Source organism: Periophthalmus magnuspinnatus, chromosome 24 (genome assembly GCF_009829125.3).
Source record: "Periophthalmus magnuspinnatus isolate fPerMag1 chromosome 24, fPerMag1.2.pri, whole genome shotgun sequence".
NCBI lineage: Eukaryota > Metazoa > Chordata > Actinopteri > Gobiiformes > Gobiidae > Periophthalmus > Periophthalmus magnuspinnatus.
This window is the reverse complement of record NC_047149.1, coordinates 14,511,978-14,537,146: the sequence shown is the minus strand read 5'-3', so window position 1 is coordinate 14,537,146 and position 25,169 is coordinate 14,511,978. Positions and strand designations below refer to the sequence as shown.

The following is a 25,169-nucleotide window of genomic DNA, read 5'->3' as shown; positions in this document are numbered from 1 at the left end:
CCCTCCCAGCGCAGTGCATCCATTTGGGGTTGAAAAGAAAGCCGGGTGCAGAGGGAGGGGGCAGAGCAGGGCGTGATAGATGTTGATGGACCGGACAATAGGATGTTTGTATGGGATCTATATTCATGTGTCAGAAATTGAACCATAATAGTGAGTGGAGTAGACTGGGAAAGATGACATGATGTGAAATCTATACCAACATGTATAAATTGGTTAATATATTAGTTTAAGACAGTGTTGTTAAATTGCCCCATACATTTCAAAAATTGTACTTTTCATTGTAAAATTCTTGATTTCTAGTGTTCAGCCACGAGGCCAGTTTACTCTTTGTAGATAAATTGTTGTGGTTGGATCTGAAAGCAGGTGGTAATTATATCCAAACTCTCTGTGCATGAACAGGTGTCATATGCTTTTGCAGCACAATAGTTTCAACAATTTCATGTTAAAATAATATCCTTGAATTTCTAATGTAATTAAAAAGTGCAATCATTGAACAGAATAATATTGACATTGCTCAACCTGAAGCATCCATATAGTCAGATCTCTGTGATGTAAAACCACTGCAATTATTTATTTAAGAGAGAATGAGAGAAAAAATAAGAAAAGTATCAAAGAACTAAGCCCATGGCAAACAACAGAAATGAAATCGACTGCTTTTACACAAAACCTACTTTGTGTTTAACTTTGAGCTTTTTGAGTCTTGGAGCGCTGAAGGCTGGGAGACTCTAGGGGGGGGCGGGTTCACTCCACCACCCCACTACCCTCCACCACCACCACCATAGACCCTTCTGTTGGATGTGTGTGTGTCTCGTAGGACCGGGACGCCTGAGACAGGGAGGGGGTAGAGCAGGAGTGTGCGGAGGCGGGGGGAGTGGACCATGTGTGGAGAGATAGGGTTAGCCGTTTGTTGTATGCTGTTCTCGCTGTACACTTGCTCCGTTCCACCGAGCAGTGAGAATGTAAAACTGCAGTGTGCCGGCACCTCTCCCATCACTGGATTTATTCTGCTTTGTTTACCACCTGAATTTCATTTTTAACATTAGAAAGATACCTATAGAACTGGAATAATGGTTTTCATCGGGACCTCGTTAAAATCTGTGATCAAATACTTTAAGAGGAAGGGTAAGTTTATTTCTTCTTACCTGTTGGCTTTTTTAATATTGTTAATTGTATTCATGGTTTTAGCTTCCTGATATTTTGAGGACTTCTCACCATTCAAAAGATAGAATTCTTTGTTTTTAATTGTTAATTGCTATGGTAAAGGCACTGAGTTTTCATCAAAAACGTAAACGTGTACATTTCAACTAGCTAGCTCTATCCAATACAAATCAGTAGTTTATTGTGAGTATGTGTGCCTGCATTAAGTTTTCCTCATTAGTATGTAAATTTAACAGCACGTCCGTTTAAACATTGCCCATCATAAGCAATTATTAGCATGCATGTTGTCTTTACATATTTATATATATGTTATTTTTTTAAATACTGTGTTGTGTGTATTGTGTACAGTGTAATTTAAGTAAACAACAGCTCCTTGTAGCTATGCACCCCCCCTCTGCCCCACTTCTGCTCCCCGCTCTCAGACACAGCCCTCTGTTGCACCTTGTTTCCAGGGAACCACCAGGTCAAGACTTTAAGAGCTCATGATGACCACTGACTGAGTGACCTGATGTTAACATGACAAGAATTCTACGTAGTTGTATCATCATAGGGTTGGGTTAGGGCGCTGCTGTTCTTTTTTGTTAAAGATGCAGTATGTAACTTATTTGGTGAAGGGTTGGCCACCTGCTTGTCTCCATGGAGATTTTATTGTGTTGCCTGGAATGTTTCACAGTATGGTATTAAACTTAGCTAGCTCCTTGGGGATAAGTAGATAACAGCACCAGACCAAGTGATTGATCAGGTCTGTGGAGAGGTGACCCTGCTCACAGTAAGCATGCATGTTTTTGTAATTTAATAACTGCAAGGTGGAAAATTGTTATGCCCTACTATGGAAGAACACAGGCAGTAAAAAACATCTCTTTGGAGACAAGCAGGTGGCATGCCCTCCACCAGAAAAGTTAAATAGCACTATACAGAGACACCCTTGTTTTCCATTAAAACTGCAGTTTCCCAGTTTTATTTCAGATGTCCTACCTGGTTTGTCTCTAAGCATTTGGGACAGGCACACAGAGCACACTGGCTTTGGCCCCTTGTGGCTGGATTGTGTACTACTTTTATATATTTTGCTGCAGATTTCTGTTTTATGTTTTGTTGATTTTTTGTTTTTGTTTTTGGCTTTAGACATCTCTGTATTTGTACTTGAAAATCCCACAAGTACACTGAAAAACAATATCTCATCCATTACAGCTATCTGTCAAACAATAACAGTTTATCATTTGAGGCACTGAGACTATTACTATATCAATGGCTGCATATTATGCACGTGAGTGGTTAGTTGCAGTCAGCGTCAGCAGCCTCTAATCTCAGGTGTATTTTTAGCTGGAGTGTGTATTTGCTTCTGCAGTGAAGACCGAGGTGAGTCCATTAATCATTAGCTCAGCGTTTTGGACTGTCCCACACATGCCTGCACCCTGCACCTGAGCTAAGCACCTTGGTCTTGTCCTGCCAGCTACAGCACTCTGCTATCACACCAGGAGGCAAGGTCCTGCTGAGAAGAGGTTTTAGATTCAATTGGCCTTGTGCAAAACAAACAAGGATTAGGTGTACCACAACAACAAACTCTGAAAAATGAAAATGCATACTAAAAGGTGTGCTGTGTAGAGGTTATTGCTTTGCCTGGAATGTTCCACACTATGGCATTAAACACATTTACCCGGCATTTATTTAATTACAAATGTTTTATTGACCTTGAAAAACATGCATTCATGAGTGGGTCCCCTCTAATAATGAATAATGCCTTAGTTGTAATGCGCTTCACAGGCTTGTCGAAGCCTGTAAAACCATTCCACTTTAGTTATTATTTACTCCATACTGGGTGGTGGTGAGCTACTATTGTATCCACAGCTGCCCTGAAGCAGAACGATGGAAGCGAGGCTGCCAATCTGCGCCATCAACCCCTTTGACCACCACCAATTATTCATGTACACACCACTTTCATACTAGGCAATGTGGATTAAGTGCCTTGCCTAAGGACACAACTGTAGAACTTGGTCTGAGCGGGGGCCACTGCGATAACCACTAAGCCACTGTCACCTGCTCCATAGATCCAGTAATTTTCAAAAAGGTTTCACATTTCACAATGGCGCAAGTCAAAAAATCCTGATTTGGTAAAAATATTATATACTTTTGATAATTTAAACAATTTTATATTTATTTTAAAATTATTCTCATGTCTTTGTTGTCAAACAGACCTAAATCAATTTGACATTTTAATTTCAAATCTTGATAATATTGGTGATATTTGTCGATGGGCGATAGAAGCTTCACACAGGAGTTAGTTGTCAATACCATAGAATCACTTTCATTGATCTATTCTACACAATATGTAACCCTTAATACTGATTTTATTGGTGGATTTTGGTGTTGTTTTCTATGGGATTCTTAGCACTGAGATGTTGTGTCTGTGTTCGGGACAGGAGCAGAGGATGGGGACAGAGGCAGGGGGATTAGTGGACTCCTGAAAGAGTGTCCCACCATGGTGCTCCTGTGTGGACTCAGTATGTAGTGAAAGGCTTGGGGGGGACATTGTGGCACTGAATGCAGAGGCCGATGCAGAGGGACAATACAGGCTTTTGTGTTCATAGACCCTCATGTCCTTGGTGTCCCTATAGATGTGTCCTGGCTCGTTCAGGCCTCAGGGCAAGATGGGGGAGGGTTACCTGTACTCTGAGTAGGAAGAAAATGAAAGTTCACTACATTGTAAATAAGTTAGGGACACCAATATTATTCAAGATAATATAAAGACTCTAGAAATAATAACTGTTGTCATTTTAGAAGTAGGAACTCTTCTCAATTCAGTCTATTTTCTGAATCAAATATATTTGAAATTTTCTTTTACTAGACTAAAAATAAAGTGGGTTTTTTTCATCTTTATGTTCCATTAACTTTAATTCAGAAACATTGATGTAATACAGATGGTTAAATATTAGAAGAATGATAATGTATTAGATAATGGGATTTCAGTTGTTTTAGCATGGTGTCAATGAGTAACTGTAATTTCTTCTCACAATAATCATAACACTAAAATTTGATACTGACATGCAGCATAGATATAACTAGTACTTGCACTTGTGCACTATGAAGGTGTGTATTGTGTCCTGCATTGTGTCCTATTGATCTATGGGCCATGCTGCAAGATTCATGCAGCACTGACTGCCAAACCAGTTGACACACTGTCATATCGAGTGATAAGGCATAAATCAACATTTAGAGCTTGCCAACACAAGTATTTTTTGCCAAAGTAATAAAACGTCTTCCATTTTTTTCTTAAGTACAGCAAAGTTTATAATCCCATGACTTTTACCTAAAGACTGTTGTGTCTAGCACCTTTTAGTATAAACAAGTGAACATTGACTTTATAGTGTAGATTTAAAGGAAAAGAGTGTTAAGGAAAAGACTGTGAAGTGTAGTGCAGAAGTACATATGAATAAACACAACGGGCTGTCTTGTGACCACAGTTAACTACAGGTTGTCCCTAAATGAGGTGCAAATGGCTTGCAGATGCATTAAGGTGTCATGATTCACCACTAGCAAGACCCCAGGGCACAACTACCTCAGCTTTACCTTCTTACCACTTTTTCCAACTGTAGGACTGCATTCACTTTCACTATAATAATGTTATGGGAACACATAGTTAAATTCAACTGTCTCTATTGCTTCTGTCTATCATTATTTGAATCAGTGTTTGGCGTCTGACACTTTCTAAGGCTAATTTGCAGTCACAGATCCCCACCCCAACATGACATCCTCCCCCCAATAGACAGCTCATTTGCACCTGTGAAAATGCTCTCCAAAACTCACTCCCTGTCCCTTACAAGACCGTCCTCTTCCTTCTGAGGTTCTCTCAGTCTTTCACATCTTTTACGTGGACAAGTTGTGTTGGTAGAAGTATGGGATTTCAACATTTCAACCTTTAGGATTTTACAATGGAAATTATTCTGCATCCACGGTCACCAACTTTAGCTTGGATTCGATCTCTTGGTAAGAGTTGTGGCAGTTGTTTTTGTTTTGTTTGTTTTTTTATCTCTGTGATTGCATCAAAAATGGGCACAGTTGTCTCTGTAGAAAATTGTATTGGCCAAAACAGGAATAGGATCCTTTATCTTTGAAAAAAAGTTTTTTGTGGTTCATACTACACTGCTAGGCGGTCAAAGTAATGCCGATGAAAGTTTGTCTGCATTCAAAATAAACATGGTTTTAACATTACATTGTTAATAACTGTTTTTTAACTAAATTTGACTTAGACAGCAGACTGTACATTTAATACAGTTCCAAAAAGTTTATTCCAAAAAGTGTGATTTCTTCCTAGTTTGTTGATCAGCTTCAAATGGGACCATAACATATTGAGTTTATATTGTGTCCATTTGTGCTGTTGATGATAGTGGTTGGTTATGGTAGTCTTAAAGTAGGTGACATGAAAATGGGCTGCGTTGTGCCTACTATAAAATTAACAATACCATTTGACTTGATGAACTCCAAAAGCAGTGCAAATTGCATTTTGTTGTAAGCTGAAATTTTTGGCTCAAGTAATATTGTGATAATGTAGTACAAAATTATGTTAAAAACATTGTAATTTCTTGGCTTGTCTCGATTATGAGCAAAGATTTTAATTGTATTTCTTAGTGTTTTTATTTGCTATTTTCTGACTAGCCATTTCCCTCCAACTTCTTCCTGTATTTGCCCCTCATTTATGTGTGTGGCCTGTCATGTGATCTTACAGATAAGTGTAGTGAGCAGTGTGACACCTCCATACAAAGACACATGCTTCGTCCTCTTCCCCCATGTTACAAGTATAAACAAAATCTGTTTGCAAGCCATTATTCATGATATGGCGTCTTCTTATATGCAAATAAGTGGACTCTGAGAAGCTTAACTGTTGTGTTGTTTTAAAATGCTACACAAAAAAGATTCTAAGTGCAATAAAATCTTACAAGTTGTTTTTTTATGTCTTTTCAGCGGTGTCCAATCTTGACGAGGAAAGCAAATGGACTGTTCATTACACAGCTCCGTGGCATCAACAGGAAAATGTCTTCCTACCAGGCAGTCGGCCACCATGTGTAGAGGACCTCCACCGCCAGGCCAAAGTCAACCTCAAGACTGCACTAAGAGGTACGGAGATGGAGAAAGAGGGATTTATATTAAAACATTAACACAACATTACACAAGCTAGCTTCTTGGCATTCAGTTTTCATGAGATGCTTAAGTCATTTAATTTGCACACAAAAATATAATGACGCAGCACTGGTGTTGTAACATGGCATTCTCTCACCAAACCAGCTGAACCAAGCAAAAAATCCACACGCTTACAAAATCTTATTATACTCGATGTCATCACAATTGTCACAGCAAGGTCAAGGCATCATGCTGAAGAAGCACTTTCAGGTTATCTGCAGTAACTACCACTACATTTTGTTTAGTGTGTTCAAACAGGGTCACAATGCAAGATCACACCTACTTGTTTAGCCAAGCCACAAGACAAGTAAACAATGGAAGTCAGAACAGAGTTACAACTTCAGTTGAGATCCTGCAGTTGACAGGAAGAAGGGCTGTGACCGGAGGTTTGTTTGTTTACCTTGGCACAGTAGCTCTCAGTAGTATTCTGGAAAAACATTAGTAAAATGACAATGTGGTGTTATGGCTAAAAACAAATAACTATACATAAAATAGTATAGCATAACTGTATAAGGGTTCATTTCCATATAATGTATAAAAATGGAAATGTACACAATAAAGGTAGAATTATTCTAGTTAGATAAACATTTATTTTTCATCATCGTTAGTTGAAATGTAATAACGTTCTAGTCATACAGGATACGCGACCATGATCAACAACTTAATTTCACTTTTAAATCTTGTTTTGCAGTCATAATCAAATAAATTAATATAGTGGTGTTTTATTACAGTTTTGGATCCACTCGCCAAAATACTGCACTGAAATAACTTGAGATAAAACTGTAGAAATGCAATGATTTGGCTACTCTTGTTAGGAATCTGAAATGTGTTGTTGTTGTGTTCAGTGTTCCTGGGAAAGTTGCATTTTCTCACCCATTTGTCAGTCAAGCGGAAACATTCAGAGAAGGTTGTATTTAGGTGGTATGTTTGCAGGGGCTTGTTGTGACCTGCTCAGTGTCCTTGTAGATAAAGTAGTTAGTAGTGATAACTGTAAAGTCAACAGCTGTAGTCTGACTTGTATAGTTAATGTTACCTGGTTTATACTAAGGTCTTCAAATCCAAGTCCTTCAGATTAGCTTTGTTTTCTTCAGTCTGACCCCATGTCGTAGTCTTGTACTTTCTACATTATTTATACGGCTGGTCGACAAACAACACCTGGGATGTGGATTTTTCCCCGCCCCCACACTGTCAGCTCCTATCACCACCAGCCTGCCCCAGGGGGTCTCACTTCAGTGGCAACAGGTGTTCAATGAATGCACCTGTCCATTACACATACACTGTAGACTTTTGTACACCGTCCTGCCTGCTTATAGGGCAATAGAAGGATAAAGGCATTTTATGTATTGGAGATTGTGAGTAATATAAAAATACATTATCCAGTAAGCAGTCTTGTCTAAATGTGCCAACTCTTTAACCCCATACATGAAATTCACATTAGATTTTTAAGTCAACATGTGACCCATTCAAATGCATTGAATAGATTGCGCAACAGTGAGTTATTCTTGTCTGTAATCAATCCTGACGACCACCATAGATATAACGTTGTGTTTGTAGAGGTGTATTCAGAACCTGTACCTGTGTATACGATTTTTTTCTTCATATGTAAGATTTTTTTCTTCATATCTGCTCCTTTCTAATTATGGAAATGCATTATGTATTGTTATTCATTGTACTACTGTGGATTTTCATGAGAGGAGCAAAAGAAATGTACCACTGCACTCTTCTGTGAGGTCAGACAGAGCATTAAGACGCCAAATCACCTTAATGTCTTTAACATAATCCTTTATTAGCTTCAGCAACATTCAACATTACCCACATTAAGATAACAGACTCCAAAACTCTGGGTATGGTTTTGTTATTGCTATGATAATAATATATTTCCATTAATTATTTTTCATTTGGTGACACCATCACACCATCTACCTCCTACCATGCAGTGAATCACTTTTTAATTTGGTTTAAGTTTAACCCTGGTTTAACCTTGGATTACATTTCAACTCCTGTTTTGACTGGTTCAAGAAGTAGACTTAGACTTGTTTGTGAACCTCTCTCTTCATGTAATAGTTTATAAGGATTGCTGTAATTCCATAACCTTGCCATCACTTTTTCCCTTTTTCTGCCTGTCTTCCCTTGTGCCACTTTCATGCACTTCTGCCTAGCAACAAGCGACAGCCCCTTATCACAGGCTTATTTATTTGATCAACCGTGCCTAATCACACCCCACCAATCATCTCAAGCTCGTCATCGTATCCTCATTAGCATTACGCTTTCTAAATCCATCCTTCAACACACGAGCTGCTTGTCACAAACGCTGCCTTTGTTTCCCCCATTAGAACCTATTACCCATCATACATGCACCAGAGTGGATCTCCGTAGAGACCAGTTGTAATTAGCAATGGAGATAAACGCCACACAAAATGGATGTAATGGAGCAACCTTGATAGGACAGGAGGGTCTGACAGTGTCTGTACATGTGCAACACCTAATACAACAACTGGTTTAATGAATAATTCAGTTTGTATTAGTTGATATGTTTAATTAATAGCTAAGCAGCATGGTTATAGTGTGTTAGGAGAACAAATTATATGCTATGTTTAATGTGTGGTAATACAAGACTACTATAACTGTAACTTAACATAGGTTTTATTAACCTCATGGAAAGCTAAATTAAATAATATTGATGAAAAATCAGGCCAAAATGAAAGTTTAACCTGGTCTCCAGACATTTGAATGGACTTTGTGGGATTTTGAGTGAACGTCATGGTAGTTATTCAGCATGTTCTGAAAATGCTTATATTAACCTAATTGCAAAATGTGTAGCAGTAGTAGTTCCTCAAGTGTCTGAATTGTGCTAGGGCACAGTTCCTCCATCTGTGTTTGACAGACTGTACCCCTCCCATGTGCACTCACTCATGTAGTAGGCTGTCTGTTTCTATATCACGCATCTCCATTCATCCGCATCACCACCGAAACAGCAGGTGGTGAGGAGAGAGGTGTGAGCGGCGCCTGGCAGCATCCAATGAGGGCTGTGGTCATATGATGCCCAAGCAAATTCATCAATAATTAATGCTCACAGTTATCACTAGTTGCAATGCTAAGTAAATATCAAAGTAGAGAGTGTATCTATAAAGTCACAAATCAAGCTGGTTAGCATGTAATATTATTAATGTAATAATTTATTTTATTGTGGAAAAATGTCTGGGTGGAACATAAGACCAAACCATTGAAATAGAATTAAGTTCAATGTAAAATTTAAGTAACGCTTTAAATTAAACTAAGCCTTATGACAATACTTTGACTTACACTTTCATAAAATAGAAGAGATTCAAAGACTCAAATAATCAGTCAAATTTCTTGTTTTCTGTCTTTCAGAATGTGACAAACTGAGGAAGGATGGTTTTCGGAGTTCCCAGTACTACTCTCAGGGTCCCACGTTCTCTGACCCTCTACAGTCAGGCAGCCTGCAGGATGAGGAGGATGAAGACATTGACAAGAAGGTATGCACTTATGCACTTAGGCATATGACTTTGAAGAACCTGTCCTCTGAGCTCCACACCGTGATCCAGTTATTCAGTTAGGAGTGTACTACCATCTAGTGGCAGCACCTGGTTCTGCAATTCCTTTCATACAAAAGTTACACACTATGTTGGTCTTTACATGTCTTACAGGGGACATAACATGTTTACCACTCCAAGGTCAATGCGATATCATTGTAAAGTGTGCTCCTTTTGCGCAGTTATAATTCATGCAGGTTTTATTTCGTAACTTGATTTTTTCATACCTTGATAATTATACTTACACTTAATTTTGTTTTTCCACTTCCAGTCAATAACATCATCAGCAGAAGATGACAAATCTCAACTGTCTATGAGGTCCCAGACTCCTCAGGGCTGTGGAGAGAACAGGGAAGGGTCAGAGGTCGATGGTCAGGTGGTTTGGACCAAGGCCACGCCCCTCCCCACACCCGAGGAGAGGATGAGACAGGCCGCTCAGGCTGTGCCCACAGACATTGTTCCTATTAATGTAACAGGTATGATTCGTTATCTATAGCTAGTATTTGAGGTATTAAATACTATAGAATTTTTACATATGCACATTGCATATCACTGAAAAAAAATCTTGTGATGTGGCTTGAGATTTAAACCACGCTGTACCAACTCCATTCTATCAAAGATCTCAATCTGTTCCCATCTGAAGAGAACTCCCTTTGCTCCTGACTAGGGGCTATTTGCTCTTTTAGTGTATCGGCTATCGGCTGTAAATCTCCAGGAGAGGCCGATATTTTGTTCATAGTTGTGTATATTTGACATTTAAATGCAAATGGATCACTGCACAAAACGTGACTATACTGCTCTCTTAAAGGTTTGTGGTAAAAATGGGTTGTAGGTGAGTTTTTACTAAATTTACTTTACATTTACATTACATTACATAATTTGGGGAAAGTAATCAAAATTGACCGTATATATTTCCCTAAAATATCTACAGATCCTATTGGCCATCGGTTTCTCTGGATTCTAAACGATCGGTATCACGAAAAAACCCGTATCAGTTGATATATACTCCTGACCATCCTTTCTGTTTATGTACATTTTCCTGTTTAAATTAGTGTGACGGCTCATTCAAGGGTCAGGAATTCTGTTTGTCAGGTCCGAATGTTTGCACATTATTCCTAGGACGCTCCTTTTGTAAAAGGAGCATTTTGTTGCTATGTGAGCTGGGCAGGATGTAGTTTCATATGCATATTTTTTATATAATGTGCATTTTCCACATCCAAACAATTGGTATTGAAATGTGTGAGAATTTGCTTTGAACAAACACAACATAAGCATATCAATAGAAAACCATCTTTGGAAAATCTACTGTTAAGGAATGATTTATAAACAAATAAACTAATACCACATTGACTCCAAATTGTCAGTTTACAATAACCATCTGATTTTGCCTGTAACACAATCAATCTTCCCATGGACCCATGATCCCATAGACACTAATGAAGCCTTAATGTGTTTCCTCTCCTCACAAATCAGTGTTGACTTCATCTGCTGTCACTTCGCATTACTGAGTGAGAGAGAGGAAAGCACAGACACAGAGCCAGATCAGAGCGTTTTCTGTCACCAAGTGGCAATGTGACACAGTCTGCCCTTAGATTGTTCCCTACATCCCTGATGCCTGCACACTGTATCCATCTACACAGTCCACTGCTGAGGCCAGATACTCACTATGTGGTGATAATCTCTTATCTTGCATGTCTTGAAAAACCCAAACTCTGTTTAATGATTCTTATTAACATGCACTTTTCACATCTCAATTCAATATATGCAAACACTAACTGACTTTTATATGATAGTTACACTCACTGAATTTTAAAAGCAAAAATGTCAGTAAAATCTCAAACTTTGCAAATGGATTATTTTTTTAAATTTAAAAAAAAAATTGGTTTTCAAATTCCGTCATGAAAATTACTATGAGCCTATTTGCAATATGGTTTGCATTATGGCTTTAAGATAGATATTTCAAATCCATATGCAAAGACTGGTACTGCCGTTGAAAGCTGTTCAAGAAAATAATGTTTGAATGCATGTTTTATTTAACAACAAGAAGATGTTGTGCATGTGAAGTTTTTCCTATAACTAACTGTTTGCCTATGTCTGCACCTGCCTTGCTCTCGCTCTCCCGAACTCCAGGGAAAGAGTTTGACCGGCAGGCGAGCATCCGGCGCTCCCTCATTAACACTGACACAGTGTCCCGAAGGCCCAAGAAGGTCAAACGCAGAAAGACTATATCAGGGCTGCCCGACAACTTCAACCCGGACTTAGGTATGGGTGAATGTGGGGTAACGTGCAGCACCCTCCACTGTCCATAGACTGTAGTGCAAGTAGTGGTAGCTGTAGTTCTAGCTGTAGTAGTTGTTGTGTATTGGTCATTTCAGTGCCTCTGCCATGATACCTTTATTTCAATTTTTGGATTGATTTGGGAAATTCTTGGGCAATACTTAATGTGCTTTATTTGTGTGCAGTACAATCATTTGTGTCCTGTCTGTCCATTTCTCATTCCTATTCATTTTGCATAAGAAAATTCTGACGCTGGTTTGTGGCTTTCTTCTGGGGCAGCCTAATGCAAGTGCTAATCCAAACCTATTTATTATCGATGTAGTCCAGATTTGATTTTAACAGGTGTAGGCCTTGTTAGTGGGGAATTAATCCTTATTTGATCACTTGCTATAGGCGTGGAATTGGTTTAGTTGTGGGGCTTGGTTTGTTGTGTTTTGTGTGATATTTGGTGCAACCTCTGATAAAGTGATATTACTGTTATAGTATTAAACTACAAATTCAAGTTCAGTGCTCCTTCAGACTTTATCTGAAGTTCCCAATCTTAAACTTCCATAACTAGCACAGTAGAGTTGACCACCCCACATGCTTATTTACACATGTTTTCACTGCAGATTGGCACCACTATTGAAGCAAAGCATAAGTCCACTGCGATAAGATCAAAGCTGATAAGAAAAAAGCTTTAAGTCTGGTGTGAGCTCAGCGGACGACTGGCTCTGAATGTCATGATTACTGGGCTGGGGTAATAGTCCCCATCCTTCCCTCTCTCTCCTCTTCTTGCTCTGATGCTGCCTGGGAAGTACTAGACCTGCAGCTTAATCTATCGCAGTAGCAGCAGAGGCGAGCCAAGCTGTCACTCTGGTCTTTAGCGAGGAAGAGGAGAGAATGTGTGTGATGCTCAGGACAGAGGAAGAGGAGAGGAAATATGTTGGGGAATTCAAAGGTTATAGCAAATGGAGGAGTCCGGTTAGCCAGCTTTTGGACCATTTGTGTGTTTTTCTGGTATGTTTTAGTGTTTGTGTCTTCACCTCTATTTTTGTCTGCATTCTGCGTACTTGACCCTGCTTGTGCATGCCTCCTTGCATTTCTGTGTTTGCTCAGTTGCACCTGTTTAAAGGCCAAATTGATAGTTATCCTTTTCTAATAGACTTTGAGCCTGATGATCATGAGAATGCATTTTCTGATTTGCCTTTTCCACTCTAATGATGCAAACCAGAAAATACTAAGCAGGGGGTACTAATGAAGTAGCTCCCTTGTGATCAAGAATAGAATACATACTAACTCAAGTTTTGTCATTGAGGTAGGAAAGCAATATTTTCAAAGTAGTGAACTTATTTGCTTTTTTATTACTGTTTGACAGCTCCACCAGGACGCTGTGGAGATGCACGACCTCATTCTATGTTCATCCCGGGACAATATTCCACTTTGGGGCGAACCGGAAGTATGAACTCGATGCTCCGGAGGTCAGTGACTAGAGACTCCTGCTCTCAGACAGAGGAGGTGAAAATAGTCCCCCCGTCCATGAGGAGAATCCGCGCACAAAGGGGACAGGGTATTGCTGCACAGATGGCAGGGATTTCAGCTTCATCCTCTACTGGAAGTATATCCATCTCCAGTACAGACAGCTCTGGTATAGTTATGATGCCTCAGTATAATGGAGACATGTCCCGGTTTCACAGCCTGCCCCGAGGGGCCAGGGTATCTCTAAGTGCTGATCCCATCTACAGCAGCACCCCCATTAAATCAGAAGAGCATGGGACACCACAGGGCCGCATAGGCAAACTTCAGGTGGATGATACAGCGGTCCACATGAGAAATGCCCCAAGAACTGGCACTCTGCCCCGACCCAAGTCCCAAGAGGTCAGAGGGAGCCAGGTCAGTGAGTGGGGAGGAGGTCCAGCCTGTGTGGTGTCTCCTCATGCAGCGTACTCTACCTCTCTCATTCCAAACGCCACGATGTCCAGCTCCACTGAGGTCATTACATTAAATTCATCTGGTCACAGCCCACCCACTGCCATAGTTCTACCCAATGGTCGCCCCCTCAGTATGGCATCAAGCATAAATCCTCTGACATCCAGTCCTGCACCTTTCAGTTACAGCAGCACCTGTCCTGCTCCAGCCACTTCCACTCCTGTGACTAAAGCTCAGAGTGCAGGCACTGCCACCACAAGTGAGTCTGGACACTCAGACAGCAGCGCACACAGCCACAGCACGCTGGCCCCTACCCCTCCATCCTGTATACCAGAGGAACAGTGGATCTACGACACACCCGAAAATGTAGTGGTCCCACATCGTACACTGACCTCCAGCTGTTCCACGCCCATAAACCAGCTGTACAGCAGCCTGGAGCGCTCTTCCAGGACCACCACAGACTCCAGCTCACTCTACTCCCAGGACAACGATGGCTACTTCACTTCCATGCACCTGGACTCAGGCCTGCGCTCACGAAGCCATGGCAGCGGCCATGGGGCGGCCGTTGGACGGGCCACTAGACACAGCATGTATGAGTGCCGGGAGCTGGCCAACCATGAGGACTCTGCAAGTTTGTACAGTGATAAATCTTTGTCCCGAAGCATCTCTTTGCGCAAATCTAAGAAACCGCCTCTGCCCCCGGCCCGCACAGACTCTCTGCGTCGCAGACCTGGGGAGAAGAAGCCCCTGGGAGGGGTGAGTGCCATCAGCGGAGGCTCTGAGTCTGTGCTCAATGAGAGCCTCATCGCCAGCCTACAGCAGAGCTTACAGATGGGACTGAGAGCAGGCAAAGGAAAAGGAGCATCACCTTCTTCACCCTCCCACAGCCCGAGCAGTGACTATGATGACCCGTGGGTGCTGCGGCCGCGCAGTCACAGTAGCATCAGTGCAGGCAGCTCAGCAGCATCGTTGGGAGTGCACTCTGGTGTAGTATCAAACATGTACTCGCTTTGCCAAGTAACTCCTGCTCAGAGTGAGACCAGCAGCCTGCGCTCGGACTACGCAGAGTCCTGGGGCTACTACATGGACTATCCTCGAGGCCAAGCCGACCAGAGGGCACAGTCTCCTGCTGCCACCTCCACTGAAACCGTCTCAACAGGAGTGACCTCTGGAGATCTCCAAAACAATGGGGACAGTAACAATGTCCAGTCTCCTACAGTTCAGCAGGAAGGGGCAGTGAAGCCAAAAACCTCACCAGACAGAGTACATAGACTCACCTCTCCCTCTAGTGGCTACTCCAGCCAGTCCAACACACCCACCGCCGGGACACCAGTGCCCTCATTCGTCCGCTCCATGTCTCCTTCAGGGAGTCGCCCCAAACCCAAAGTCCCAGAGAGAAAGTCCTCCCTCATCTCCTCTGTGTCAATGTCCTCTTCATCCACTTCTCTGTCCTCAAACACATCAGACTCTCTCAAAAACCCACCTCCTCCTCCACCACCTCCTCTGCCTGTCTTCTCCTCCTCTGCTCCCACTACCCCTCTGAGCCCCCCACCCCCCTTCCCTGCCCCTCTGCCCCCTGCTTCCCCTCCTGCTCCTCCACCACCTCCACCACTACCATGCACTCCACCAGCCCAGGCACTAAGCCCGCTCCCTCCCTGTTCCACTTCCCCTGAGTTTCCTCCTCCTCCATCCCCTAATGCACTAATCCCCCCCAGCTCATCCTTCAATGGCAGCTTCAGTCCTCCTCCTCCCCCACCCCCATACCCCAACATGGGCCCCCCTCTGCCACCACCACTGCCTCCTCTTGTCGCATCATCTTCCCCTCCATCTGTTGTCAAAACACCAAAGCAGCAGCCCCCCAAAGAGGCCCTGTCCGATAATGCCATGCCTTCACCCAAGCCCCTTATCACGCCATTCGCCCTGCAGAGTGTCCAGCTTCGGTCAGTAAAACGTCCCGATAAGGAAATTGACAGCAACACAGACTTAGACCTCAACAATGACACAAAACCTCAAACCTTTGACTCCAGCCTGCAGAATGACACTCAAAATGACTGCATTGAAGATGTGTCCCGGCAGTCTTCCCCATCTCCTGTCTCGAAGCTTTTAGAGGAGTTATCTCTAGACTCCAGTTTCATCAATGAGTACCAACATGTGAATGGCAAAGAAAACTACAACAACCATGATGCAATGCAAATCTCCCCACAGACCTCTCCTGTCAAACAGCCTCCAGCTGTCTCCAAAAAGCCCCAAAAGCCCTTCATACCATCAGTTAAACCCCAGCCTCTTATAGAGCAGTGTCAAAATCAAGAAGAAAATGGACACTTGCCTACAGAAGATCAGGTAGATTCACTCACAAAAGAAGATGAATTGAAAAATGGGCTGCAGCAAGATGGGGAAACTTCAGAGAGCTCTGAGCCTTTAACAGAAAGCAGTGAAACACTGACAGACCCACAAGAAGAAGACTCCAACATGTCTGCTCCAGTCAGCCCGGAATTAAGTGTGTGTACCAATGGACATGATGAAGAGGAGGAAGAGGAGGAAGGAGATGGAACGAGCAGCACAAGTGGATCTGTCAGCTCCAAAGAGGATGATGCAGGTGAGTGATGAGCCTTTTTTTTTCAATTCAATTATTGTAGACAAAATATCCTATACTGCAAGATAGAATTTATTCCTGTTTATTTATTTATTTTTTGACAAAGCTACAGAGCTATGCCATTGACTCAGATGGGGTGCTGAAGTATCTACCTAAACTTTCTCATTTTGAAGCTATACCCCAACACCAAAATGAATCATGTTACTTGACACTTCAAATATGAAATCATGGGTCAATTCACTAAATCTCAAATCACAATTCTCATTCGTACCCTTATGCCTTACTTTTCTTCCTAGCCCAATGCCTTCTCCTTAAAAAACTACCTAAATCAATATCAAACTTTGGCACATTTCCCATATTGGTTGTCAATTATCCACTGGACACTTGTCAACCGTCCAAACTTGAAAAACACATGCTCAAAAGGTTTAAAACTGTGAAAATGGCACAGCTTATCAGTGGGACAGCAGTGCCGCAGCCTCTTGGATCTCCTCTCTTTTCTCATCCTTTTCACTTTGTGTTCTGTGCCGCTCTTATGGCTACGATCCCATTTTCCCCTGCATTGCTCAGTTTTCTTTTTTTATTCAATCCAGCCCTCTGTCTATCTCACCCCCTGGAGCAATCCATCCTTATTTTCAAATATGTTTTTTTTTCCTCTCATCTTTGCTGTTAATCTTCAGTCTAACTCACTATAAGGTAAGGGAGGGGTACGCGGCTGTCCATCCCAGGGGGAGATGTGAGTTTTAGGGCAAGGGGGGAGGGGCTTAGTCGCATCAGAAAGGGGAGGGGAGTAAGTAGGATGTAGGGGAGGATGCCCGCAGCAGCTGAGGCAGTCGAATTGTAGACGTGAGCGCGAAGGTTGAGAAGAGGCGGGGAGGAGGAAAGCGGCTAAAAACTCTAGAAGAACGAATACACTCACGGGGACATCCAAACAGACAAAGATGTAAAAACTATCCCTCTGATTTTAGACACAGGATGAAAGAGAGAGATCTATATCTGTAACAATGTCATTTCTTCTCAGGTGAGGTATTCGATTCCAGCAGCACGGCAGACTCGTCGCCGGTCCGGTCCAACGGGGCGTCCCGGGAGAGCATGGTGACCCCTACTCCCTCCCGTCCTAGAACCACCGATGACCTCTTTGCGGTCATTCACAGGTGGGTAAACTCACTCTTGTCAAGTCCAAACCATGTCCACTCCTGCACTCCTGTATGCTACCATGTGTTCTCTATCTCTCCTCTCACTGTATCTCTGTCAGCATCTCATCTCATTTTTCTCTCTCTCTCGTAACCCTGAACTTGACCGCTCCTTCCCCCCACATCACCCTTCAGGACATGATTTCTCTGTTTCCATTTCCATCCCCCCTATGCTTCATCATCTGCCCTGCTGTCATAACTTTACCTATTGTCAACTCACATATCAGAGTATGCATTACATTTAGCTGCTATATGTGGTCCATGGATAAATTGTTTGTACACCAACATCCACATATCTCCACTGTTTATTTTTGTGTCTCGTGTATAGTCAAATTAGCGATGCTCATTTTGACTTAAAAGGCTGTTACTTCATCCATATTTAAACTACTCAACACCCTGAGGTACTAATCTAGGTTAGAGGCCACCAGAGAGAGTGAACGTCTATCTGCTCTAGTGCACTCAAGTCTGACATATATTGCATACGTGCGCTCTTCAAAGCAGGAGGAGACATAAATTTCTCATGCAGCCCACACCAGTTTGTGTTTCACGGTCACGTGGCACAGCAGTCAAGAGTCCTTTTAGCCATCGCAGGATTTCATTTCATGGGATTTTACTTCCTCTGGCAACACTCGCTTTATTGACCGCACTTTCAAGACGTTTGTTATGTAATGTTGAGTTATTCACCGATGTTTCTTACCCACATTAATTATGGGAATTTCAAGGACTGTACTAGGTCCCTAAGCCGTTCAAACACTAATGATTTTTTGCAACATGCTATTAAAATCAATATTATCTCTGTTTTTCAGTGATGCTATTTGGATAGTAACGACATCTTTTAGGTTATTGACCAACATTTCTTGCACACATTCTTTATGGGAATTTCAAGGAGGGTCTCTAAGCAGTAGATTGGTGATACATTTTTTGCAACTTGTTATTAAAATCAGTATCTTTATTATGATGATTTGTTTCATTATTTATTATGACGATATTTGGATAGTAAGGTTAAGATGCCTTTTAAAAATGTATGTAATTCTTAATAAAGAAATGATGGAGTCTAGATTTGATCAGTTTTAGATGTGTAAACCAGGTCTAATCCAGTCTCAGAATTTATCTAAATCAAGGAATTAACTAATGAATTAGGCTACATTCATGATACATTTTCATTTCCTTAATTATGCTCTGTTGTACTGTCTCTTAGAACAATTACAAAAATTTCTCACGTCTTTTTCTTGGTCCATTCAGTCACTGGTTTGGTATAGTACTGAATATAGCATTACATTGCGCTTCACTGCATTCAGGTGTCTTAATATATGCATGCATGAATGTGTTGAAGTATCTCTTATGTAACGCTGTGATGTGGCATGCCCATAAAAGACAATTGCTACTCTGAGAGGTTGAATTTAGGGCAACAGTTTGAGTCTTTAAAAAACAGCGCACACCTCGTATCACTACACAGTCTCTCTCTCTCTGACCTTCAGCACCCTCCACAGGTTTTTCTGTACAATTTCTCTCACTAGATCCAATCTGCAGGATTAGGCATTATGTCTCACCTTGCCTGGAGACCTTTTTAATTCTGTGATCAAACCTCTTTCTTATCAGTGATCAGAGTTTTCATGCTTTTTATCGTCTTTTTAAGGGCATAAAGGGGGTGCATACCAAGTGGTTCAAAGTGGCAAAATAAAAGGCACTATCCCATAAATAGCTTTGTTACTTTGCAATGCTGCTACCTATGCATTTTAAATAGTAAGTAGTGGGTACCATAGCTTTCGCAGAGAATTGCCTTGCTTTGTTATTTCTTTATGGTTGTTATATAGGCTGCGGTAACACCAACTACAAACTCCTGCTGAGAATGGCAGAAATGTCATCTTGTGATTAAAATCGCTTTGGGCACAATTCCCATATAGTTTTTTTCTGATTAATTTCATTGTCCCTTAGTCTTAGCTTTTTTACAGAGTAGCAGCATCGACAGTTTTCCTTCACTCAATTGAGAATGCAAAATTATTCAACTTTTTAAGCCCCTCTTATAATTATTCCTATGTCATTGTCGACTCCTCTTTTGTTTATTACTGATTCCGTGGAGCGATTGCTGGGGGCGTCACAAACATATGGCAAATTTGGGACAAAGATTTGGAGTGTTTGTATCCTCAGAGGAACTATGCAGTAGCGTTAAGAGACCAGTTAATGAGTTGTAGAAAGACATATCCTGTAGGCTTAAGTTGAATTTAAATTGGTTGTTTCTGAGCTGCACTCTCAATAGATAATAATACTGTGGCTAGATGAAGTTAACAATCCCCTGTGACATCTTGATTAACCCAGATCCACTTTTCTATTTCCTCTTCTGCAATATCAGGGGTGCCAAGAATACCAAAGCAGAAAAAGTACGATTCAAGTAATCCTTGATCTCTAATATCAATGGGTTTCATTATGATCAGAAATTAGGACTGTTGCCCTTGTGATTAATAATATATATTAAATATGATATATTTTGAATAGGAAAAGGTGTTGCATTTAACAGGGAGTGTTTTCTCCCCGACTCTGATCAATACCATATGCACACTGACATATGGTGTTATGATGTGTTTTCAGGTACACAATATGTAATTCCATCATAAGTCCAAGCTTTTATTAAAATACCAACAACAAATATCTGTCTTTGGTAACACTTTAGTAAAGCTAATCAAAGTGTAGTTATTACAAAGCATGAACAAAACCGCATTTAAGGTTTACTCAACAACTTTGACATTTATGTAATTCTAAAGATGCACCAGTCTGAAAAGTTTCCTCTTTCCCACAGGTCAAAAAGGAAGGTCCTGGGTCGCAGTGTGTCGGATGATGAGCGGACGCGGCCCGGTTCTCACCCTAGCTCCCCTCCAGTGACCCCGACAGGCAGCTCCACTGGCCTGGGCTCCTCCCTGCCCCGTCAAACCAGCTCCATCCAGAGATCTCTGCGCAAATCCTCCACCAGCAGCGACACCTTCAAAGCCCTGCTGCTGAAGAAGGGCAGCCGCTCTGAGACCAGTTTCCGGATGTCCGCTGCTGAAATGCTGCGCTCCACCGACCCACGCTTTCAGAGGACGCGCTCCGAATCGGCCCTGGACCCCCCCGCCTCCCCCGGGTCACCCTCCTCCGCCCCCCACAGCCCGTGCGCCTCACCCGGCCGCAGTAAAAGACCCTCGGAGGAGTGGAACCGCTATGACTCTCTGCCCCTCTCCTCACCCACATCCCCCTCTTTTGCTTTTAGTGGGATGAAATATGGACGTTCACGCACGCCGCCCTCCGCTGCCAGTAGCAAGTACAACGCCCGCAGTAGGATACTCAGCAGCCCCATGACTGTTATATGTGAACGCGAGGGAGAGTGGGGGGAGAGTGAGTACAATGATGCAGTGGACAGCCTTTCAGCTCTCAATGACTCCAATAGCACTTTATCTGAAGAAAGTAGGAGTTAGATGGACCATGATTTACAGAAATTAACTTCTGGAATATACCCTTAAAACTGGCACAAATAAAGACACGCCACTGTCCCATTTGGAGGTCAGAAGTGGTACTGGTTCAGCAATTTTTCAAGAATTTTCTGTTTTTTTTATTATCTTTATGATAAATAATGTGTCCTGTTTTGCTTCATGCACACTGTTGACTATCAACTTGTTATCTTAACGCTGCGATGGTCAAGCGTACACCAAGTTCTACCTAATAAAATATTTGGATTTCAAAGTACAACCAGGACTAGAGAAATGGGACAAAAAATCAATGCTGTTAACGCAGTTTGAGAAGATTCTTGTTAATGATACTTAATGTATATATAAATAGGAATAAAGGGAGATGTGTCAGGAAACAAGACTATTTCAATTTTATGGGCAACAGTCTGTATATCCTCATCTAATCATCCATTTTTTTTAAACAATCAAAAACACAATCTTTGCAGTGGTGCTATGTAGCAGGCCGTGTCCTGGGCAGATTTGAATGTAGAACGGTAGCTCTTCTGCAGACTGTGGTACTTCTGTGGGATAATTGCCAGGTTTGAGTGTACAAAGACTTGACCCGAACTGCAAATTTACTCTAAAACATGATTTGTGTTGTTTTGTTTGTAGATTCGCATTGTGCATTGTCATTATCTTTGTTTGTGTTACCGTTTTAAAGATTGTTTCAAAATTATGTCATGTTTTGTTTGGGAATAAATATGTATAACTGTAAAGCTAAAATGACAGAGGAAAGTCTATTTTAGTTATGATGGTTACCAAAGAGCTGAAAAGTTGAACAAGCTGTTATTATTACAAATAACATTCTGAAGGGTGCAGCCACTTGTCATTGTTTTCACCTGCTAAAATCACCTGAATAACTCTATCCTTTTGCAGTTTTATATGGTTCTGTATGTAAATATAAAGAGAAATGAGTTTTAAGTAACATTTGACTTGTTCTCAAAAATATCTTTGTACTATTTTAGTAGCCCCGTGTTTGCTGAAAGGGAGTGGTTTTCCTTTTTTTTTGTATATTATTTATTTGAAAGTAGCAAGGCTGTAAGTTCGGTGACCTGGTCCAAGCAGTTGAGCAGAGATTGGTCAAAATGTAGTTATATTGGTGCTTAAAAATGCAATATTTAAATGTTTGCCTTTGACTGCCCTTCATGTTTAGAATTGACTTGACTTATAGCAAAGTCATGTGAATTTTAAAAATTATCTCTTTTTTTTTTACTAATCTCCAATCAACTGCTGACTTTCTTGAGCACTTTGGGCCAGGTTCATCTTATGCCTCAAACAGCAAAAATGAATCGTAAAAACAAGACGAAGGCATCATGAAGGCTGGCTGCTTATGTGTATATGTCTGTGTAATTAAAGAAGGTGATATAAAGTCATGGCTGTTTTGTTCTTTTCCAATAGCTCTTGTGTATAATCCACTGGCATCTGTCAAGTCAAGCCTCTCCCAAAGTCACTGCATCATTAAACTTGTCACCAAGGCATCCATGCTCGTCCATCAAGTCTAAAACTCCTCTTCTAAGTTATGTCTCAATATAGGCATTTTAAAAATCTTCATCCCTTCAATGCAAAATAGACACATCTGGTTTTGAAGCACAGATCAATACAGCTGCCTCTCACCATAATCACACTATTGACAGGCCAGCACGTTCTCTCCTGATTGTCAAGATGTTTTACAGTTGCACCCCAGAGAAAACATGGCCTGGGCAGTGAATCAGATGTGATCCACAATACATACTGTATGAGAAAAGAAAATATTATATTTAACAAAAGCATAAAGGTACATTGTATAACTTTTCTGATGAGGGTCTGCTATCTGCTTGTCTCCCTGCAGATCACTTTTTCTAGAATGTTTCACTCTGTCATTATACTGGTCTATCTCTTATTGTGTTGCTCCAAAATACCTTGAAAAACGTATATTTTTAATGTGAACGGGTCACTTCTCTACTGATTGGATATGCTGTAACATCCCATTTAATGGCATAGGGTGAAACAGAGAACACAATAACATTTACATAGAGACAGCAGGTGGCAGACCCTACACAAGAAAATTAAATAGTTCACACAGCAAGGAATTAATAGAAGAGATCAGGTTGGTGTAATATCTTAAAATGATTTTCTACCGATCATCAAAGGCAGGGTTATTAGGATATGCACCACCCAAGGCCCATAGTTGAGAATGAGAAATGTGCAAAAATACTAGAAATGTACCGTTAATCATAAATTTGATACCAAAAATAACACACTTCCTACACTGTATGTTCCGGTGCTTGTCAGTTCAATAGCTTTTGATAACCGTATCACTCCTGCACACAATGGATTAGTTCCTGCTAGTTTAATCTCTGTCAGTTGAAAATTGAGTTTAGTCTTTTCACTCCAGCTCTCCACATAAACCGCCTGCTCATACCCTCCAACTCTCAATCAGACTAAAGAGGTTTCTTCAATTATAACACGGTGCTATTAATCTGTAGGCTTCCTATCTGCAATGTTTTACTGCCAATGAGAACAGTGGACAAGCAGCGAAGGCGTACAGTGTAAATAGAGACCATGATCTCTGCTGAGTGCGTGAACATGATATTAGCAACATTTCCGCCACAAATAAAATAATTGAGTCAGCAAACGTCAGCAAGGAGACAGAGATGGAGCGATACGTAGATAAAGGGAGGGGGCAGTGGAGGTGAATTGTAGCTTGGTTTCATCTGCCACATAAAGGTCACTATAGCAAAGACAAGTTCATCTAATGAGAAGCATACTATGGCATTTAGGAGAGAGAGAAGATAATAAAGTTATTGAATTTATGGTTCAGTGCATTTTATTATCACAATACTGATCCCTAACAATCCACAGAAGATCTCAAGTCAGCATGATCACTGTGCCACTACCAAGCATGTATAAACAGAGATCCATCCATCCATTTTCTTCCGCTTATCCGGAGCCGGGTCGCGGGGGCAGCAGCCTAAGCAGGGACTCCCAAACTTCCCTCACCCCAGACACATCCCCCAGCTCCTCCGGTGGGATCCCAAGGCGTTCCCAGGCCAGCCGAGAGACATAGTCCCTCCAGCGTGTCCTGGGTCTTCCCCGGGGCCTCCTCCCGGTGGGACATGCCCAGAACACCTCCCTAGGGAGGCGTCCAGGAGGCATCCTGAGCAGATGCCCGAGCCACCTCAACTGGTTCCTCTCGACGTGTAGGAGCAGCGGCTCTACTCCGAGCTCCTCCCGTGTGACCGAGCTCCTCACCCTATCCCTAAGGGTGCGCTCGGCCACTCTGTGGAGGAAACCCATTTCTGCCGCTTGTATCCGCGATCTTGTCCTTTCGGTCATTACCCAGAGCTCATGACCATAGGTGAGGGTAGGAACGTAGATTGACCGGTAAACCTTCTTCACCACAACGGACCGATACAGCGACCGCATCACTGCAGACGCTGCACCGATCCGCCTGTCAATCTCACGCTCCATCCTTCCCTCACTCGTGAACAAGACCCCGAGATACTTGAACTCCTCCACTTGGGGCAGAGACTCACCAACCACCCGGAGAAGGCAAATCACCTTTTTCCGGTCGAGAACCATGGCCTCGGATTTAGAGGAGCTGATTCTCATCCCAGCCACTTCACACTCGGCTGCAAACCGCCCCAGTGCCTGCTGCAGGTCCTGGCTTGAAGAAGCCATCAGGACAACATCATCCGCAAACAGCAGAGATGAAATCCTGTGGTTCCCGAACCAGACCCCCTCCGGCCCCTGGCTGCGCCTAGAAATTCTGTCCGGTCCCTGTATGACTGGAGCAGGAGCTGTGTTCGCATTGCCGGCAGTAAGTCAGACCTGTTCCCGGTGCATGTTGGACTCCGCCAGG

General features: G+C 42.0%; 1 protein-coding gene across 7 annotated transcripts in view; it reads left to right on the top strand.

Moving 5' to 3' along the window:
* The window catches only part of nhsl1b (NHS-like 1b), an 82,473-nt gene extending 59,773 nt beyond the window's left edge, over positions 1 to 22,700 (top strand). For 3 of the 7 annotated variants that reach the window (XM_033991218.2, XM_055232077.1, XM_055232076.1), the window contains exons 2-8: positions 6,115 to 6,267; positions 9,703 to 9,827; positions 10,156 to 10,360; positions 12,015 to 12,146; positions 13,519 to 16,665; positions 17,681 to 17,813; positions 20,647 to 22,691. In XM_033991218.2, coding sequence (XP_033847109.1) covers positions 6,115 to 6,267; positions 9,703 to 9,827; positions 10,156 to 10,360; positions 12,015 to 12,146; positions 13,519 to 16,665; positions 17,681 to 17,813; positions 20,647 to 21,298 — 4,547 coding nt within the window. In that variant the 3' untranslated portion in view covers positions 21,299 to 22,691. Of the gene's footprint in view, positions 1 to 987; positions 1,123 to 6,114; positions 6,268 to 9,702; positions 9,828 to 10,155; positions 10,361 to 12,014; positions 12,147 to 13,518; positions 16,666 to 17,680; positions 17,814 to 20,646 lie in introns of those variants that run through there. The other 4 variants (XM_033991219.2, XM_033991220.2, XM_033991222.2 and 1 more) reach the window with 3 other exon arrangements.
* The last annotated feature ends 2,469 nt before the right edge of the window (positions 22,701 to 25,169 follow it).